Genomic DNA, 22,557 nt, shown 5'->3' with positions numbered 1-22,557 from the left:
ACAGTAATATACCCTAGGATTCATGATTTTATCCAATTTTAACGTAACAGATGCCAGCAAGCACTTACGAAATGCGCTCTTGTCTTGTAAAATCTGACTCCCTTTCCTTGGTGAATATATTATCCCCAGAATACCTTGTGTTTTCCAGTCTTCATTTTTTCGCATTCCTTCCTTGTGGCGCATGGCTTTCCCCGGCCCCTCCCTCCCTCCCTTCCTTGTCTTCCTTCGTTCCACCTCGCCATAAATCCGCCCTTATCGCATTCATGAACAAATTTGAGCATCAAATTGAGTGCGGGATATTGCGGGTTCAGGTGTGACGCGTAACACAGGGATCGATAGGCGTCCCAGAAAAAAAGAGGAACGCCGCCCGTTCGGCGCTCTTTCTCTCTCTCTCTGTCTTTCTCTTTCCCTACGACGTTATTTTTTCGGGAAGGACGACGATGGGAGCGAAGAAAAGTGGTTGGAATGGGGACAAGTTGTCTGTGGGTTGAGTCGGAATAGATAAGAGAGCGAAGAGGAGAATACCATGTATTCTAACTGGAATATTGAAATAATTGTAAAATAATGATAATTAGGGGGTCGTTCACCATTGATTCAAAGGTTTATTGATTGTGATAGTTTGAAAAGCATTGAAACCCCTAATGTTTCATTTCTACAATCGTGTTGCACCAAAGCAAGACGCATGGTGTAATAGTTAAGCTTCCGAAGAAAAGGCAGCCGCTAGTTATCGTTAGAAACTAACAAACTCTTAAAACGTCCATTTTTCTGACGTCATGGACCTGGATTTGGCAAATTAAATATATTCATGTCTAAAATTTAAAGGAAGATGAAACATATAATTTTACAATGAATCCTGATACCGCGAAATCAGCTAGCTCTTAATTGTAATCATCTGTCCTCATGTATCTTATGTAACTTGTATTTAGTCGACGTAGTTTAAATTGACTTCGGAGGCTAGCGATTGCAGCTCTTAATTCCAAGTACTAAAAGTGTTTTTTCATCCACCCCCTAAGACTGGCAATTCATCTTGAATGGGCGGTTATTTTGATCCCGCAAGTAATAAATGGTAAATGACCACCATCAATAGTCAAGAATCGTAAGATTGGTTGGACCTTCACTATGCTCGCATATGAGTTAATATTTTCTAATGTGCATACTATATGCATTTCGTTTCCCATCCTTCTTTCCTGTTACATGCATTTGTTTCACGAGAGGCTTTCCTCAACCGTTCTTATGATTCGCTTGTCCCGCTACGATTGTCAGCATTGTGCTTTCATGGCCAATGACTTGTCTGATTCAATTGTTGCTTCTCCGCTTACATTTTTTTTAAAGAGTCCTCTTTACTCCCACTATTTACCACATTTTTGACTCATTTGCTTTTCATTATTTATTCTTGGGAATCACATTTCCAATGCTCTTTCATTTCCTCGCCACTTTTATCTTCTATGCCTCCATACCGTAGGAATGCGTACTTCACATAATATATGCATGGAAAATTTTGCTCGAGGAATTCTGAAAAATGCGAGTCTTAAAATAAATTTCGAAGGCGCCCTTGGAAGATCATCGCTTCCCTTCTTTTTTAAAAAAAAAGCTTTTAAAAATATTTACTTTTGTGTCGTTTGGGGTTTTCAATCTGTATTACCTGTTGGATACAACGATGCCTTTTACATCATTCTCTAGATGAATGGCAGCTCATCAAAGGTCAGATTACACATCAATTTTCTTTCCTTGGGAATATTGCCTCCTTTTTTTTAATTAAAAAAAACTTAAAATAATTATGTTCTCTTTTGTCTTTGGAAGCTGATTTGTCCTTCAAGTCGATTAACCCCATTATTTGACGTATTTATTTTTCGGTAGAACCCAGTGTTGTGAGTTAACCTATTGTGCCGGATTTGGGCCTTGGCCCTTTTCACCCTTTTTTGGGAAGGGCTCAGTTGAAACAAGCAGTGGAAACAGAAAGTTGTATGCATCACGGAGGAGTAGAATGGGTGGAGCAAGGGAGAGGGTAGCGTAGCGAGATAAAGGCGGAGGAACACCTAGAACCCAGAATAATTGCGTGTCTCAAAGTGGCATCGAATGGGATAAAAAAAGAAAGAGGGAATGTAAACGGCTGTACGTTATCGGAAAGCAAGGGCCTCACGGTGAGTTAATGCGTGGGAATAGGACCGTTTGACCTGTGGAAGAAGGGAATTGGAAATGGGCGTGTGAACGGTAGAAAATCAGGGAATAGAATGGATACCAGAACGCACGTGTCGTGCGCTAAATATTAGATTTATGCCACAGGAGCTGCATTCAGATTTTAATTGAAACTGCTTTAAATATTATTTTCTCTGTAGCTTTTGGCGGCATACCTGTGTGCTCATTGGAAAATGTATTATTATTATTATAGTATTCTACCGATTAAGGTAGGTTTCCATGGAGTACGCAAGAAGTGATCTGGGAGCCTCCCTTTCCTTCCAGCACTGCCTTCTTTAACTCACAGTAAGGCCTACTCTCTTTCAATCTATCTAAAAATCCTATTCTTCTCCTTCCCGTCCCTCGTTTCCCTAACATTCTACCCTCTAGCACCATTTTCAACATCCCCTCACCACTAAGCACTAACTCCATCCATACCTTCTGTCTCCTCCGTATCTCATCTAAAAGCTGCCTCTCCTCGCCAACCATATCCAGCACTTCGTCGTTCCTTTTCCTCTCCGTCCATTTCACCCTCTCCATTCTTCTCCATACCCACATCTCGAATGCCTCCAATCTTCTCTCGTCTTCTTTCCTTAGTGTCCACGTTTCCGCACCGTAGAGAGCTACACTCCAGATCAAACTCTTCACTAACCTTTTCTTTAAACTCTTACGTAACGATCCTCTTAGAAGCTCCTTCCGGTTCATGAACGCCTCCTTCGCTAATGCAATTCTCTTCCTAATGTCCTTACTACTGTATCCGTTTTCCTCTAACGTACTGCCTAAATAGTTGAATTGCTCAACCTGCTCAAGTTTTTCACCACCCACCTTCATCTTTAGTCTCACATTCCTCGCTCGTGATGCTTTACAAAACCGCATTACCTTAGTTTTCTTGTGATTAATTCACAGGCAATAGCGAAGAAAAAAGTATATCTGCCTGCGGATGTCCGATTTATCATAAATGTTCGGTGCTGGCTGCATCACTTTAGTCTAAATGCAAACACGGAAGATCCGTTCATTTGCTTCGACCTAGTTTTAAAATGGACGATTCCAGTCCACTAAACATTCATTAATCAAAGCCGTGAACAGTTTATTAAGGCATTTATGCGGATATCTCTCTTACCCCCGGAAATTTTTGACATTTATTCTTTTTTATTCATCTCTCTCAGTTGTTTCTGTATATACACCCACTTAAAATATTGTTGAAATCAACAAAGAGATATATATTAGTCTTCAAATAAAACAATAGAAATTATTATTAAAGTATTCTATCGATTAAGGAAGTTTTCCATGGAGTGCTTAAGAAGGAATCCTGGAGTCTCCCCTTATATCATGCACATCCCTCTTCAGTGCACAATAAGACCTACTACCTTTCATTCTATCCAAAAATCCTATTCTTTTCCTTCCCCTCCCTCGTTTACCTAACATTCTTCCCTCTAACACTGTTTTCAACATCTCATCCCCTCTAAGTACTCGTTCCAACCATACCGTCTTTCTCCTACGTATCTCATCTAAAATCTGCCTCTGCTCACCCACCATGTCCACCACTTCGTCGTTCCTCCTCCTCTCCGTCAGCTCTTTTTATTGATTTCGAACCAAACGCACAATACATATGTTGTTTTCTGCATGAATATATAATTCCATTTCTTAAAATATTCTTCTTAACTATAAATAGCATTTGAAGTTAATATGGCGACTATAAAGTCGATAATAATGCATGTAGTGATGGCCCTTGCCTATGCATTATTATGACCTTTAAATTTTATTTATTAACTCGGAATATTCGAAAAATAGCTAATTACATGCACTCAATGAACATGAGTAACGTGGAATGTTATCAGGAATATTTATTCATGATAACTGTTGTTCAAACAGATTGTCCTAGTCATGTTATCTAAGGGTGCGATTCATAGATGGCACTTTGGGCTAAAGTATACTTTAGACGGGCTAAATTCTGCCTTTTCCGTTTCATAAACGCCACTTGAGAAGAAAAATGGCCAAATCGTCACTCTACCGTAAAGTGCCCAACCGGAGCTCACTTTAGGGCTAAAGTGTCCTATATGGCTGAATAAATATGACCACAGCAGCTGTTATTGAAGTTAAAATATGAAGATATTTGGGTTACGGATATTAATAGGAACTAATTTTTTTGTAAGAACACAGCAGCAGACTGGCGCGTTTTAAGAAATTACCAGACACATAATATATCTCTTTTCCCTAAAAATATATCGAGTCGTTATTGATGGAGATGACCCATATTTTGCAGTTGAACTCTATCGGCCGTTATACTACCAAGGAAATTTTAATGATTATGTGATAATTACAACTCAGTAAGTGGTTGAACAGGTTGGCACAATCTATGTTGACTTTGAATACAAGCTAATTATTAAGGTCTTAGGTTATTTATGCGTTTATATTCTAGTATTTCCCTTTGAAGATACTTGAATATGATAGCAAAATTCTGTTTACATTGCCGTCAACGGTCTTCGTCATCAAATACTTGATTTTCATGTCGTTTAAGCCAGCCAAATGCTAGTTTCTGAATGTTGCATTCCATTTTATGCGTTTTTATTCCATTATTGCTTAATGTTCTCTTTCCTCATGCCTCCATATCACGTTTAACATGTTTCTGTCATTTTGAAACTACTGAGTTTTTGTTTCGTTTTTCGACTGCGTATTTGAATGTTTACAATGAACGTCATGAAAGGCAGCAGTAAAAAAGTAAAACGTAATTTCCTTCATTGTCATATTATCTGCAGCAAAGCAATATTTTATCGAGGATGTGGGATTATTAGTAAGTTTTCTTTACACAGCATCATAGACTTCATTGAAAAGTTTTACTACAAAATTCGTGAATGAATACTCGGGTTAGGTATTCACATATGTCGAGGTATCATTTGAATTAGAAAAAGAAATATTTATTGATATAAGTCCTTTCTCACAATCAAGATGTTTCATTGCGTGGTCATTCATTCATTGGTTTTGATGATATAGGTATTCTTGAGTGTCCATTTCTCCAATATATAACCCCTTAGGTCAACATTCCAAGAATTAAAATATTGGTAAGCATAAAATAATTCAATACACACCCATATCTCCTTCAAAATATGCATCCACCAGAGACAACCACTGATTGGTAAATCTTCAAATTAATTGGTACAGTTTCAAGTTAACGCGAGAGAATTTCACAATTTCACCCACCTTCAATGACCGTATACCATCAAACTTCGACTAACATGTAGTCCAAACAACCGTTTGCAGTTAAACATACTAGATGATCATAAAATGACGTGAAAATATCAGCATTTGAACATTTACTTCGCTTGAAGCATCGAAGGGCATTACCAATACACGTAGCTTATTAAAATTGAGCTTTTATTCAGAAAACTCATTGTAGGTCATTAACGTACAAAAAAAGCTAGTGGGGAAAAGCTTTCAATGACGCAGTATGCAGTAGAAAAAATGCAGCTTTATAAAATCTTAGCAGAATACAAGACGAAAACCCAGTCGCCAGAATCATGTAAACAAGTACGCATTTAATATCGTATTTCAACTTTTTCTTCACTTTTTCGCAGCGTTCATTGCCAACACTCAAAATTTCAATGCATGATCGAGACTTTAGCAGCTAAAGTGCCACTTTATAAAGTGAGATCCTTGAAACGACTCTGCAACGCAAATTCGCTAAAGTCTTACTTTACCGTAAAGAGAGACTTTGTAAAGTGAGCAATTTCAGTGTCGTCTATGAATCACACCCTAAATAGCTCTAACTGAGTAGTACATGAGGGCACAATTATTGGATATAAAATGGAATTTAAACGACCTTAGTCACCAACAAGCACCTCTCAAGCTGTATTTAGCTTTTGATACCATTTACGGGTATGTGTTACGCTAATCTATGCTCCTCAGTGATTGTAATCTTATTTAGGGTTAACATTTTTCTTATGTTTCGGAAATATACGAAATATCTAACAAGCTGAACACTTCAAAATAATAGTAAATAATGAAATAAATAGCATTTGCCACTCCCAGTGGAGCTAATCTTGCATATTTGTATACCCATAAACAAACAACAATTCGAAATCTTCGGCGTACTGCCGCCTTGACGTAGAGAAAATTGGACTGGTTCAGTTTTTCTGCGACGAAGCAGCGAGCTGGAGACGTGACGTCATCAATTCTCAAAGACGGGCTCTGAGGGGGCCTTCACAGTTCGGCGTTGCGTTGACGCCGCGGCTAGCGAGCCAATCAGAGCCCGTCTTTGAGAATTGATGACGTCACGTCTCCAGCTCCCTGCCAAGAGGTGCCAACTGTGTAATATATTTATGGCCTGGCCGATCTAGTACCTACTCCAAGGATAGATGGCGTTTGTTGTCACCGGAAAATTCAAACCGGGCTTCTTCCCAATTCTGTTTAAGTTTTCGATTTAATTTTTTTGCATGGATATTTCAGCCTATAACAATTCAAATTACCAACAATTAAATTAACTGGAGGCAATTTGAATTCTTATAGGCCAAAATATCCATAGCAAAACCACTTCATCATTATTAAGCAGCTAAAGATTACTTTCCATGAAGTATCTTCGGTGTTTGTTGAGAATTACTTGTCACTTTACTAAGAACTTTAATTTAATGAGCATTAATTCATCAATCATAACAAAAGATGATGAAAAATCATATTATCGATAAAAATACTGCTAAAGCAATTGAATAACTCTAAAGGCAATTATTTGCAAAGTTGAAAATAGCATGCGCTAATTTAAGAAATTCAAATAATACAATATTGTCAACACAAAAATTTAATTAACTCAATAATGTGCAGCTACACAGTAACACAATTCATGATAAATAATGAAAAAAGTACAAAAATATGAAAAATATCATTTTTCTCTTTACTCTTGCCAGAAATTATAGCTGTTCTTCACTTTTTCCACAATGATGATACCTGATTGCTAATTCAACCAAATAACCTGAAAGAAATAAAGGACACGAATGAGACATGGCAATCACCACCATTCTCTCTAAGGTAAAAGTAATATTAAAATCCTAGGAGAAGGGAGAACCAAACTTTTTCTACAATAACACATTGGTCACCAACTTAGTAATGCCTTTACACTATCATGTTTTTGGTTTAGGATCAATTGCAACAATTTAATTGGGCCTCACTTCATCATTAGGACCTAACATGATGTCTTGGGAGCCCTACTTCCACCTTTTTGGAATGATTTCGTAGAAATACAGAAAAATCAATTTAAGGTTGTCATGAAATTTATAGGTTGTTCCTAATACATTTGTAGTAAAAATTTAAAAAGCAGGTGATTTGGTAAAAATTAAAAAACATCAGGAGATACTGTAAATATGAAAGTTTGCTAACACACACTCCGGAGTTAATACAAAGGAGCTGAAGATAACTCATCTGTCACCTTAAAGACTAGGCCGAATGCGACTAACTCTTAGAATGAAAAATTCAATCGCTGTCATTCAAAGGAAAACTGAGTGTATAAATATTTTTTGTCGAGATAAATTATGTCACCATATGCTTAACAGATCCCTGATAAAAATAAACTCCTCCATTGTGGTGAGGTGTACCCTCCAATGAGGGTAAGGGAAGGATAGGTGTACCCTTCATATACACTTCAGCAAGGGTAGACGAAGGGTATTTTAGAACATTGGTGGGTAGGCCCTCTCCTTCCTGGAGTGTACAGGAAGGGTTGGGCCAGCCTCAATAAAGGGTACAGGAAGGGTAGGACTAATATAAAAACTAAATTAAACGAATGGGGATGAGTTGTAACAGTGATTTCTAAAGTTATAAGACAGAAAAAAAATAGCCTTTACATTGTCTTGAATCCAGAACCTACATATTGGAGGATAATGAACTAGTGCTTTCACAACCTCAGCTATCGAGGTACTTGTCAGATGATGCTTCTCAACGGTACTTATACTACAAAATCTTAAGATGAGATTCGCACCCAGGCCTATGTGGAAGAAAGCTGTGACTTTTCTCTACCTATTTCGTTTCAGAAAATAAGATCGGCATTCAAGTACCGAACATCACTCTCGCGATGTCCCATTGTCAGCCACACAAATATGTTACATCCTAAAAATGTGAATGAAAGAACTTCTAAATGAGCTTTTTTTACACAATTATAGAAACTATTGTGTACAGTGGCATAGCCAGGAATTTCGTTTGGGGGGGGATCCAAAACCAGGTGGGGAAAGTTTTGAAAAACAGGATACTAAATAATGGGTTTTCAACTAATTCAAACACTTTTCATAATCGAAAAAACTTCAATAGTTAAAGAAGTACATATATTTTAAATTCATTATTTTTCAATATTTTGTTTTCTTTTATGAAGGAAAATGATTGTTTTATATTTCGGGGGGCGGAGGGTCCAAATCCCCCGGGACCCCACCCCTCCCCTATGAAAAAATTGTATAAACCTCTTTCAAATTTTAATACATTCTTATACAATTTTTTCATAGGGGAGGGGTGGGGTTGTATAAAACTCTTTCAAATTTTTATACATTCTTATACAATGCCATGGTAATGTATAAGAATGTATAAAATTTTGAAACAGGTTTATACAATGTTTTCATAGGGGAGGGGTGGGGTTGTATAAACGTCTTTCAAATTTTTATACATTCTTATACATTGCCATGGTAATGTATAAGAATGTATAAAGTTTTGAAACAGGTTTATACAATTTTGTCATAAGGGCTGGCTACGCCACTGAATATGTATATTATTGTCTTCCTTAAGGGAGTTTTAAAGATTAGTTGTGTAGCCCGTCTATCTTTGCTTTCAAAGACTGCTTACGTTCTTGTACAAAACTGAATACTCTTTAGCAGGTGAAAGTAGCTGAGGAGACACTTTCAGGATATGTTTTCCTCAGTTATAAATGCTAAGTCCCAAGGAAGGGTAAACGAAGGATTTTTCTACCCTCAATGGTGGCTACCTTACCCTTAATGGTGGCTAGAGGAAGGGTACACAGATGGTAGGGGAAGGAGTTTCAAGGAAGGGTAGACGAAGGATTTTTCTATCCTTCCCTTACCCTTAATGGTGGGTAGGGCGTGGGTTGTGCAAGGGTAACTACCCACCATGAAGGCTACTACCCTTCCTTTACCCACCATGGTGGAGTTAATTTTTTTCAGGGATATTAGTCATTAGTGTATCATAACCTAAAAGGCGTTAGCGTAAAGGCATTACTCATTTGGTGTCCACTTAATGAAAATGAAACAGGAAGCACTGAATTATAGAATGATTCATCAAATTGTTGGCACACTCTTTGAGGAAATATCCTTATGAAATACTTCTGACATCATGAAATTGTAATACTAAACTGAATCAAAAATTTAAACATATGAAACAGTTTGATCAGAAGATCTGAAGGCAGAGTGACAGAATTAAAAATAACAGAGGACCAAATGTAGTTGTTAATTGATTTCTCAGCTGCTTACAACAATGAATATGTTACTGTATTCATGAAGTAATAAGTAATGGCAGAAGACTTGAGTTCATAGAATAGCTGAAGTCATCAATAAGTTTGGTTTAGAGCATCAAACTTGTCAAAAATTTATGAAAATTGCATGCAATATTACAAGAGAATGACAAAGAGTTTAAGAATCCACATTCATATAATAGTTAACAATCATTCTGGAAAAAATTTTGTATGAAGTGGAATATACATGCAAAAATACATGGTGACTTCATTTCAGGCCTTGGCCAATATACTTCCAAGACTTGATACTAAAAATCCATCAATGAATTCTTTAACTATTCGATACATACTTTTTAAAATGTGAGCCTCAACATTCGATCAGAAAAGTGGGGAAGGAATGGAGGGATTTAGAAAATTATTACATTTCCTCTAGAATTACTTACCTTTAGCAAAACAGTAGATTCCTGGACCATATATAGGGCATGCCATCAGAGGTAACTGGAATACATCAACCGGCTTGCTGCAAGTAATACAAGGGATACATTTTAATCGGTGGCAATGATGACAATTGTTTCAGATCTAAAAGTTAATGTACATATATGGTTCAGTCCCTTTGTAGTAACATACCTTTGTTTCAACAGCAACAGATTGATCATCCTTATATCTCTATCATGCCATCTAGAGGTAGCCAGAATGCATCAAAGAGCTTGCTGAAAATGAAAATGATTGATGGCAATAATGAAAATATTTAAATTTCCAGCTATTGAGTAGTCATTTATGAGCAATATAATTTCAATTCATACCATCATATATCTTCATAAATGATGGTATGATTTGAAATTTATATATTTCATTCATACCATCCTAATGTGTCATGAGAACCAATTAACTGCAACTACATTCGTCAAACAGCAACTACTCATTTGTAAAATTTTCAGTGGAAAACACTATAATCCTATATCTAAGCATTATTTCACATCTGTTCAGTTATTTCTAAGCTAAAATTCAATTTGCACTCCCAAAATTTACTATACGAAGAATGACTGATGGAAAATAAGAATCACTTTATAAATGGACACTAATTAAGTAACAACAGAAACCCTCCTCCTTTTTCCGGGCTTGGGACCGGAAACACAGGCCCTGAGATATCAATACCTACACTGCAAAACTAGGTCAACAGTCACCCACCGAATCAAATCTTAATACAAACAGGAGGTCCACAAATCACATGAACAAGTTCTTATACTACAGCGTATATTAATGGAAATACTTCCATGCATCTCCACCGATGGCTTAACAAGTTATCACTCTGCCTCTCCTCCTTTTATAGAGAAAATAATTGTGTTCAGTTGCTACATGCAATTAAAACGGTACGTGGAAATTGCTGATGCAATGATCATGTTAACAAGTTACACTGAAACATTTCACCAATCTTGCAGAACGAATGTCGGACACATATGAATGACAATTGGTGAAAAATAACGAGGGTATCTTGAAAACGTTGCATCAACAACTTTCACCACCAGCATTTACAACAACCCCATCAACTTAATAGACACATTGGAATGATTATCGAATGAAAATCAAAATTCCTTGAAGAAAGAATTACATTATTAGCTAATATGGCTTGAAAACTTAAAAGATTATATCAAATAATTATATATATGACTGAATGAAGAAAACGTGGAAATCGAAAAAACTTGCAATCTTTCGATTGACAACCCCTAACTGCACATTTATCGCGCATTTTGAGGCGTTAAATGTCACTACACTTCCAGAAAATTGTCAATTAACAAACCTTTTCTGCGTTAAAAGCAAAAAAGAACACGGCCCACAACGAGTATGACGACAACAACAACACAGCTGATGGACGGTATGGAACGGTGCGCAATGTCCGTTGAAACGATTCAAAACATAAACACATGTGCGAATGAAAATATTACTTTGCGTTATGTAATAATGTCAAAAATATCAATAAAAATAAAAATACGAATATCTGAAAGTACTTCATCATAAAAATTGAAAAAATATATTTGAGTTATAGCTTACTCCAACTATAGGCGGAGTGGCGGTCGCTGGTACCACTTCCCCCGGGCCTGATAAACGGCCTTGTCGCTGCGTCGTCGCAGAAAAACTGAACCTGTTGGATTTCCTGGCGCGTACGCAGCACTTTGACCGGGGACTACGAAAAACATGGAGAGTGAGGTAAGCAGATAAATTCACATTTTGGAGGTTTTATCTTATGAACGACGACAGAATGCGATCTATGGCCTTGTATTGTGTTATATTTGACTTTCCATTTGTATTATTTGCGGGTTTTTCTGTAATTTACGTTTATTTCATCGCGGATGAATCGGTAGTAGTCCATCCTCGACGTCGAAAATTATTTTATAAGTTTTATAAGTCCCTATGACGTCGTGAGGGTTACTATAATATTTCATTGTAGTGCACTTGTTTTAAAATGCTGCTTACCTGTTTGTATTGATGAGTTTTTAATACAAAACGTGTTGAGGTAACGCCGTTGCACATGTGCTTCCGACGATGACTCATTACATGTTATTCCCAGGCTAGCCACAGTTCATTTTAAAATATTTTATTCGTCGGTCTCGAATTATAAGGTTAAAATTCCGCACTACTCTTGTTAAGTATTTCTAGTGTTTGAAATTTCTAATTTACGGATCATGAATTCATTCATTAATGTGCACACGAATCTCATTCGGAGTTAAAACTCGTTTGTTAGCGGGGTGTATTCTTTCTTTATTGCAAATTATGTGATGAAATTAATGCATGGGCAATGTGTTTACATTGGTACGATGCTTTAGTGACTACTGCACGTTCAAGAACGTTATTAACATTGGCAATTCCATGTAATTAGGAAACCTGTAGTTCCACTTGCACTATAAAATTTTAGTGTTTCAAAGACAGTAATCAAAATAAAAGGTTAATGAAGTAACGTAATTACTCTAGGGACATCACCGCACTTCATTAGGAATAGATATACATATTTACAGAAATTACTAAGTAATACACAGGAAAGCCGTTCAATTAATTTGATGAGATTATCATCAAATTCAGATTTAAAAGGTGTGTATAAAATATCTAGGTGTTCAGAGGAGTTTTCATTTATGATAACATACATTATGGTATCACATTGTTACTTTATTTAATGCGCATTTTTTTAACTTGAGGAAAAAGAATGAAAAAATCAAAGTCATAACACTATAAGCTACAATCAGTTATTGTTCTGTAAGTAATCATATTTTTGGTGTAGTTGGATGGCTGGTAACGAAAATAGCAAGGGGTCGAATTTCTCGTACGGATGTTTAGAATTGGGAAATTTTGGAAACTTATAAGTTAGCAAGGTCTATAAATCAGGGGATTTAATGTTATTATCTTACCTTACCATTAAGGAAGAGCATTCCAATATGCCTTTTACGAATTGATAGAGTGTACAAATGCAAATGTTGTGCAGAAATGTTGAGTCCTGTGGCATTTTCTTAAGATTTATGGTCAAGTAATTTGAGATATTTCATTTTCTCACTTTCCAGAGTATGCATGTGGGTATCATAATATGGGTTCCCAATAACCATACCCTTCTTCCATGACCGTACCATGGAAGGAGGACACCGTACCATATTCCAAAACGTACGTAACCAAGGTAGCATAGAGAAGTGATCAGCAATTCAAACTTTTTTAATCTGCACATTCGGTTAATTAACCCCAACATTTTGTATGCTTTAATTGCAATTCATGATTGTTACGAGTTCTTATGTTCTCACCTTTAACTTGCTTTCTCAGTTGAAGTCCAAGCGATAGATGAATGTAGCCAGGGTGTTCAGAGTTATCACTTCTTTTTCAGTCTGCTTTTTCATTGGCAGTGACATATGCATGATACACTTTCTTTTACTTCAATCTGGTTCCCTTAAGTATGGCTTCTTAACTTTCCCATTAGTACATCTGTGGCCACTGCTCGGGCAAGGTGCCTCGGGATGCTATTGGCAACCATGAATGCTTCATGAATCACACTCATGTGGATCAATTGCAGGGGAAGATATATCGATCGGGAGGGAGTAAGTTTTGGCCTGATCAGGCATTAATATCATTTTTGGGATTGATTGCACGTGTTCTTGAAAAGAAACTTATCAGCGGTATCTAATATCTGTCCTTTCTTTCAGTTATCGTCACCGATCAAATATATACAGATCAAGTGTGCCACAAAGGCAATTTGGTGGAACCTGGTGAGTGACTATATTTACAAGTGCATATAGTTTTTATACAAATGTTGGGTAACGTAGTTTGTAGCAGCTTCAGTTGAGAGTAAGCAGTGTCATTCCTTGCATTATCATTAGCTGGTATTAACTGTAAGTGAAACCCGTGGATATGTAGAGCCTTGATTCACATACAATATCAAAATGGTGATGTGAGTATCAGTATTCTTAAATAATGTAGTGTGAGTAGTGTAAGAACACTCATAAACATAATGTAAAATGCGAGTATTATTTTCTTAAGTAATGGTTCCTTTGTGTTCAACCTAGAAGTATTTCATAAGGCTTTAAGTAAGAATTCTAGTTATTATACAGTGCGGTTGGTTGCTGTGATGAATGAAAACAGCCTCCTTGTATTACTTGCAGGGCCCTCAACAAGCAGCAGTGGGGAGACTATTGGTGAGTTATTCCACTGAGAAACTATTTCCTTGCACATTACGTTTACGTTTGCAACAAATGACTATGTATCAATTCATTTTTCAGAGGACGACTGCCTCATTGAGGCCCTCATTATGGAGGTGCAGCAGCGACCACCACTATTCGACATTCGCCTTCCTCTCAAAGAGAGGACTCCTGAGAGGAAGGCAATGTTGTGGAGGGAGGTATACTTGGCCTTAGATGGTATGCATTGGCAAACTTTCCCAAGTGTTTCTCTTGTTATTACTCTGGCAGCTTAAGTTAAAGTTCTATACATAACCAATCATTGCAGGAAAAATCCCGGAGGCAGAGCTCCCCTCGAAATTCAAAAGCCTGAGGGACAGGTATGTCAGGGAGAAGAATGTGCACCCACCCAGTGGATCAGGGGTAGTGAAGAGGAAGAAGTGGGTGCACTTCGACTCTCTGACATACCTTAACAGTTGTATAAAATACAAAAAGTAAGTGTCGTCTGTCCATGGCTTTTTTCGTGTGAGCTTCACGAATAATTACCTGAACATTTTATTGAGATGACAGAGGATGTGCTTTAATTAATATCTGTTCTTATAGGACATCATGCAGCCTGGATGAGGGGAATGGAGCACGTTTCACTCCAACTGTTGGCTCGGGAGCAGTTCCTTTATCATCCCCATCCCCCAAGTCTTGTAAGTCTTGTCGTCATGGTCTTCTTTTTTTACTTTTATTTCTACAATTTGCTCCTTAGAATTGTGTTAAGTGGTAAAGTTTCTCATTGAGGCTTCCAAATTCTTTGCATCTTTAATATGACTGATTCATTTGTGGTAGCAGTTTCACAGCATCATGTTGATGCCTATTTAAGATATTACTCCGCAAGTTTAAATGCATACTTCTTTATGGATCTCAAACGTGCTCAATTAGAATCAATGCCATCCTACTTAGGAGCTACATGCATTAAGACCTACCTCAAAAAGGCCATCAATATATTATTACACTGCATTTATTTCTCTGCCTGCATTCCTTTGCACAGCCACATAACTTATCATTGGCATTTGGATTTCAGCTCAACGAGGAGAATTCACTGAGAGGATTCTGCAGGAGTTGAGGGACACAAAGCCCAAAGAAAATGACGGTATCCACCACTTCTGCATGGCAGTGGCAGATCTGCTGCGGCAAAAGAAGAGGGAGGACTTGGTGGCCCTACAAATTCAGATTTTAGAAATACTGAAATAAATTTTTATTTTGAAGTCTGGTTTATTGAGTTTATACCCTTGGCCCAAAATGTTGTGAAAATATAACTATCACCATAGGCAAGTAAACAAGGACATGGTAGGTTGGACTGAAAATTTGTTGCATGTTGTGAGTGAATTATTCATCATTTCGTCTCAGCTTATGCCGACAGTAAGAGCACTAATCCATTGGAGAGACACAGATTGCACAACTGATGTGGCCACTTTGAATTTCCTCCATACACCTCTTTCATTTAAGCATTACTGGCAATATTCTGGTTGAAATTAAGGGTTTTTTTTTCATTTCAATTCATACAGGCATGACACCCACCAACACTGACTTGAATAAAACTTGGTAGTTTTCATCCTTCAATGTAGGGTTGAAACAGTACAAATGTTTCCTTGGCGGTCCCTAATAATTTCATTTTCATAATGTTTGCAGCGCAGTATTTCAATGAAAGGGGTTTCCAAGGAGAGTTGTGCCTCCAGAAGTAAAAAAAATCAAGTCCCACTTTTTGAATCCAACGTTAGTGAAAATCAGTTCATTGAAGGCAGGAGGATTTGAATTAGTAATGAAAAATGTCCTCTGAGGTATTGAAAATTCTCTTTACTCTTGTCACATGAGTAATTTTTGCATAAAAACGAGGCTGTAGTAAGAAAGTAGCATTGTTGGCAGGAAGACTAGTATCATGACCCTCAGGTCAATTATTTGGTGGGCCGGGTAGTTTTCGACAAGTAAGATGACCGTACTGTTTTCACCTTCAATTCCTGCAATGAATACCTTCTTTGGAATTATGATCATACATACATGGGAGGTTTTTAACCCCTTTAAGAGTGAGGGTGAGCCCACTTCCCAATAGGTATTATTTTATCTATTCCATTTACATTACCTCATCAGCCTTTCCCAGTAACTTAATGAAGGTAAACACCCTTCCACACAATGCAACATACCTTACCTTCTGAGCACTTGATTATATTGAATACACTAGGTACTATCTCATAGTTAGTTTACCTGGAATAAAGGAATTCATAGAAACTCAATGTAAACTTTCCAAGCAGTTTATTGCGGTTGCCAAGGTACTGCACCTTCATTAGAAAAGTAACTTTTCATAATATCCCTAACCCTTGCCGCCCTCCTGGTATGATTCCCTATCCCTGCGTTTGCCACATCTGGCATTCCCTCCCCATCTTCATCGCCCACAGCTAGATAGTTTCTCTCGCCCCTTTCCTCTTCTAAATCCCTTAGGAAATTATGCAGTACTACTGCAGCCTTCACAATTCCCTCCACTGTCTCTTCCGCTGCTATTATTGGCTTCCTAAGTATCCTCCACCTTTGCGCCAGCATACCGAAAGTACATTCTATGGTTTTCCTAGCCAATGACAGCCTGGAATGACAAGGTTCATCACTCATCCATTTCTTTAATTCAATTTGAGGCACATGAGTGTGTGAATAGATACTTACCGATACTTAAAAACCTGCTGCTCGTAAGTCAATCGTCCCCTATTTCTGCCCGGATAAGGCCTCAACAAGTACTCGGTCAAGCCAAACGCCTCATCACCCACCATAAAATATGGGCATTCTTCATAATTTTGGTGGAATTTATCTGGGGGCGGCAGATTCATTCGTCCCGCCTGAAAATTCCGCCCCATAATGGAGTTAGCAAAGATGCCTCCATCACTGTGGCGGCCTTGTGCCCCTATGTCCACTATAGTGAATTTGTTTTGGGCATCACAAACTCCCAGAAGCACTAGGCTGTGCTGGCCTTTGTAGTTATAATACTCCGATCCTGAGTTTTGGAAAGCCTGTAGGATGGAAATAGAAATTAGGAATTTTTTATTGATGCATTGTTTTTCCTCATTCCTACGTCCATATTACTTACTTGAATGACGACATGCTTCCCATCTATAGCCCCAATGCAGTGGGGAAACTCTCCTCAAAGTCATGGGCCAATCTCCTCCAATTCTCCTCTGTTGGAGCTAAGAAATCCCCTCTGCAGACTTCCCATAAAGCCGAACAGGTCTCCCTAATAACGCTGGACACCGTGGACAGCCCTACACGGAAACTGTAGTGAATGGACGTCATTAAGTCCCCTGATGCAAGGTACCTGGAAAAAGGAATGAAATGTGTTGTGAGGCTACATATGAAGATGCCTTCAAAAAGATAGTATTTTAGGTGAGCATTGGTGTATGCATTTATGTTCATTTTATATTTATAGTATTTATGATTACCTCAATGTTAGAGCCAAGCGATGAGGAGGAGAAAGGTAATCCCTCCTGAGTACTGCTTTCTGCAGCAAAGGCCCCACCTTCTCCAGCAACCGCTGGAACATCCACGGTCGCATTCGTAGGAAGTTGAGATACTTCACCTCGTCACCTAATCTCATCTCTCGAATGAGGTTACAATAGTCTCCCTGGCGCGACCGCTCCCGACACACAGGGTGCACCTGCCATCGCCTCACCCTCCTACCTTCCCGTCCCTCCATCAGCAACGCTACAATTCCCACGCGCCTACGGTACATCTCCCATTCATAATCCATTTCACTACAATAAAAAAATGCAATAACCTACTTCTCTAATTTGAATAAATGTAATAACTAAGGTATGGCAAGTGTGGACACTAATCTAGATTACTACGAACCTACTATAAATATTTATTACTACGTTAATTTAATCGCTAAGAAATGTAATGGGAGATAAAAGTTAAATAAGTTACACCCAAATTAAAATTTAATCAAAATCTTTATTTCTACGCCGTAAAATTTATTCCAATCGTTAATACACTAAGCCTATCCTTACTCTACAGCTGATGAAAACAAAATACCTTAGTTAATTGAAAAAGGTCTATAAACTAATACACTTCTACATAATACCCTGCGAGCCACCTCTAGGGTGTTTAGCAGGGGGTGATCAATCACCAACATGCAGCATGCATTTGGACTCCCACATGCACACCACACCGTCCAAAAAACGTCCCGTATAATAACAAACTATACTAGTATATGCTGTTAGAAATAGAATATGGAATAGAAATTCAGAAACATGCTTTAAGTTTTACATAGGTTAGTAGGCTACACCTCAAGTCATGCAATCTATTTACGAGTTCTATTGCTGACGTTATAATCTCTTATTGATCGTGGAAAAAATGACATTCGGAATCTGTCTGTTCTACAATCTATCTCTCTTATTTTATTTATATGATCTGATTTTCCGTAGTACGTTGGCGTCCGCAAGATATGGTTAACTTCGTCAGAAAAGACACTGCTCTTGAATTTATCTAAAAGGTTTAGTCTATTTTTCAATCTACGGTCTACGACAGAGATTCCCATCCGAGTTTATCTAAGAGGTCAGTTACACTAACAAGACTATCGTAACGACCTTTCACATACCTGGCAGCTCTTCTTTGCACGCGTTCTAACTCTGTTATTAAGCCTTTTTCATGAGGGTCCCAAACACTGGCAGCGTATTCCAAATGTGGTCTAACGAGGGAAAAGTAGCTAATTTCTCTCACTTTGTCGTCGCACTTCCCCAATATTCTTTCAACAAAACCCAATTTACGATTAGCTTGACCGGTTATTTCTCGAATATGTTTATTCCACGATAGATCATTATTGAGTCTAACGCCTAGATATTTCACGGATTCAACTGCATTTAATTGGGTGCCTCGAATGATATAGTTACGCTGTAGGGAGTTATTCTTCTTCCAGAAATTCATTACGACGCATTTTTCAAATTTAATTCCAACTGCCAAGCATCGCACCAAGCTTGGATAGCAGCAAGGTCATTCGTTAGTTCATCCATATCTTTGCTGGAACTGATTTCTCTGTAAACTACAGCGTCGTCTGCAAATAATCGTAACTTACTGTGTACTACTTCGCCAATGTCGTTTATATAAAGAAGGAATAGGAGTGGGCCAATGACACTACCCTGAGGAACGCCAGAAGTGACTCTAACCTCATTGGAGACTGAACCGTCTAATACTACTCTTTGGACGCGGTCGCTCAAAAATTCTCTAATCCAGGAAATGACATCTTCGTCTAGACCATAAGATTTCAGTTTTATTATTAACTTTCCGTGGGGTACTTTATCAAATGCCTTTTTGAAATCAAGAAAAATCGCGTCTGCTGGAATGTTGTCTTCCCCGGAGACTAAAATATCGTGGGCGAAAAGCGCTAACTGAGTTTCGCACGATCTGCTTTTCCTGAATCCATGTTGAGTTCCCATTAATAAGTTTTGCGCGTCTAGGTGTTTCATTACCGAGCTGACTACGATGTGTTCAAGGACTTTGCAAGAGATGGACGTTAAAGATATCGGCCTGTAATTAGATGGCTGTTCCTTGTCTCCACTTTTAAATATTGGCGTTACATTAGCGATTTTCCAGTCATTAGGTACTTCGTGTTGCTTGACGGATTTACTGAATATTAACTGCAAGTAAGGGGCAATTTCTGAGGCTAGTTCTTTATATACGCGAGAAGGGATTTCGTCTGGACCAGGTGATTTATTTGGACTGAGCGATTTCAATATATTTTCTATTCCGAGCGTACTAATGTCAATAGCTGGCATCTTATGTATACAGGGATTGTCATCGGTCTCGGGTGAGTTCTCGGAAGGCTTGGTGAACACGCTCTTGAAGTAGGAATTTAATAAATTGGCTTTATCGTAACTGCTTGTCAACACATCTCCATTGTCGTTTCTCAGCGAACATACGGTAGATCGTTTACCTTGAACTTCCCTAACATATGACCAAAATGCTTTTGGGTTATCCTGTAACTGCTCTACTAGTGTTTTTCTTTTAAAATTCGTGAACGCATTCCTGAACGCTTCCTTCGTGGCGGCTTCAGTCATCCTATATTTTTTAATTATTAGCTCGCGTTCATTAGCGGATAAATCCGTGCTGACTTTTTTCATTTTGGCATGACACGCTCTCTGTCGCCTCAATGATTTTCTCACTTCCGCGTCGTACCATCTCGGTTCGCTGCCTTCTTTTACTATTTTACTAGGGATGTAGCTATTTATTCCCGAAGTTACGAGCGAAAGAAAAGCTTTCCAAGTATTCTCTACATTTAACTTTAATACTGATTGTTGAAACTCGGGGAAAGCATTTTTCAGATGACTCTTAAACCCATTAAAATTAGCTCTTTTAAAAATGAAAACTTTACGCTCTTTTTTAAAGTTTACAGCGGTATTTAGAGAAAACTTTGCAGGTACTACCCTATGGTCACTTATTCCTTCGACAGGGCCAACGTTTATTACCTGATGTGGTATATTTGTCGCTAATAAATCAAGAATATTTTCTCCTCTGTTTGGTGCGGATGCTATTTGAAACAATGAATTAGATGTGAAAGTGTGTAATAAAGCCTCGCAGATCACTTTATCCCTCCCACCAGGAATGAAGCTATAAGTCTCCCAATCTATAGAAGGTACGTTGAAATCTCCACCCACAATCAAGTTTCTTTCAGGATACTTGGATGCTACGCTGTTTATTTGATTTTGAAAATCCAACATTGACGTTATATCTGAGTTAGGTGGTCTGTAATACGAACATATTAAAAGAGTTTTGAATTTTGGACATTTAATTAAACACCACACAGATTCAACGCTGGTCTCAGTTACGGTTATCGCTTGGCTGACGATTGAATTCTTTACAGCTATAAAAACTCCGCCCCCAACTCGATTAATTCTATCTTTCCGATAAACAGTGAACGATTTTGGGAAGATCTCATTGTCTGAATCATCATCTGTTAGCCAACTTTCTGTTCCAAAAATGACGTTACATTTCGTACTATGAATTAAATGGTGGAATTCGGGAATCTTATTTCTTAAACTACGGCAATTAACCAAAGCCACGATTAAAATTTCGGAAGTAGTATTATTGCGATTCGGGAATAGTTCTGATTTGCTTTTGTCGAATAGACTATTCACAGGTTCTATACCGCTGATAAATGGAAATGCATGTCTTATTGTCACACTATCAAAATGACTTGAGCCGTGACTGCCTTTGAACGTATTGCTCGACTGACGCTTCTCGTGCTTAAATGTAATACCTGAAACGCTGATTTTTCTTTCTACTTCTCTATTTTCATTTCTGGAAGAATCTTTGTCTGTGAAAAGTTTTGAACTTACCCCTTTATTTTTCAACCCACTAATATATCTACACTCTGCCCTACTCTCTACTCTAAAAAAGACCTACAGTGCTCAAATATGCTACTCGCTACACGACTAGCCGACTCGGCCGTGTAATGGACTCCCGAACGGTTCAGAGGGATCCGACACGATCGGATTGCCGGCCTAAGGTCCACGAAGGAGGCTCCGATGTCCGTGCAAAAACGACGCAGCCTCTGGTTTATGCCTTCCACTCGGCTCCAAACCAGAGAACCACGATCGATCCTCGGGACAAGACTACAAATCGAAAGCTCAATGCCGACTCCAATGGTCCCACCCACCCGCTTCACTTCGGAATTCAGATCCCGGAGGGAATCTAGAATTTCCTCAGATCCACGGATGGTGGCATCATTGACGCCGACATGAGCCACGACCCGCAGTCTGGAGCACTTCGTGCCCCGTACCGCCGCACCAACCGCCTGCGTCACCTGAGGAACACCGCCACCAGCGCAGCGCCCTGATTATGTAACTGTGAGAAGGGTGAGAGCGATGTCGTTGCCAGGGGCAACGCGATTCCCACGACGGAAGGTGATAGCAGCGATTATGAAACCGTGATCGCTCTCTTTATCACGCTGCGAGCGTCATCGGCCTATCACGTTCGAAACCCATGGTGACAAGCATATGCTGACATAAAAACGAGCACGAAATGCATATGTTAGCAAACAATTATTGTTTATTTAATTTAAAAATGCCCTATAACCGATTAAAAACCAATATAATTCTTAATTATTTCAACTGGAGTGCTCTGTTGACTTTATAGTTGCCCACGTTGTTCAATTGTTATATGCGCACGGTAGTGAATTCGATAGAGCTGCTTTATTTCCACACAGCAAATTGGAAAGTACTGCTAATTGAAGTACATCCGTGATTTAAACGTCAATTACTTTATATCGAAGTTTAATTATCAACA

General features: G+C 38.3%; 1 protein-coding gene and 1 long non-coding RNA gene across 2 annotated transcripts; one reads left to right on the top strand and one right to left on the bottom strand.

Moving 5' to 3' along the window:
- Positions 1-6,948: 6,948 nt before the first annotated feature.
- Positions 6,949-10,262, bottom strand: LOC124156966. Its single transcript, XR_006864481.1, has 3 exons — positions 10,232-10,262; positions 10,048-10,124; positions 6,949-7,135 (listed from the first exon to the last, which is right to left on the bottom strand). It is a non-coding gene; the product is annotated as an uncharacterized LOC124156966 (long non-coding RNA).
- A 3,540-nt stretch (positions 10,263-13,802) lies between these two features.
- On the top strand, positions 13,803-15,506 carry LOC124156965. The gene is made up of 6 exons (XM_046531411.1): positions 13,803-13,842; positions 14,236-14,268; positions 14,353-14,490; positions 14,579-14,744; positions 14,854-14,948; positions 15,323-15,506. Exons 3-6 carry the CDS (start codon positions 14,382-14,384, stop codon positions 15,490-15,492), a joined length of 540 nt encoding a protein of 179 aa, XP_046387367.1. The 5' UTR covers positions 13,803-13,842; positions 14,236-14,268; positions 14,353-14,381; the 3' UTR covers positions 15,493-15,506.
- Positions 15,507-22,557: the final 7,051 nt, after the last annotated feature.

This window comes from Ischnura elegans, chromosome 4 (genome assembly GCF_921293095.1).
Source record: "Ischnura elegans chromosome 4, ioIscEleg1.1, whole genome shotgun sequence".
Taxonomy (NCBI): Eukaryota; Metazoa; Arthropoda; class Insecta; order Odonata; family Coenagrionidae; genus Ischnura; species Ischnura elegans.
Note: the sequence above shows the minus strand (reverse complement) of the source record. Positions and strands in the feature narration are given on the sequence as shown.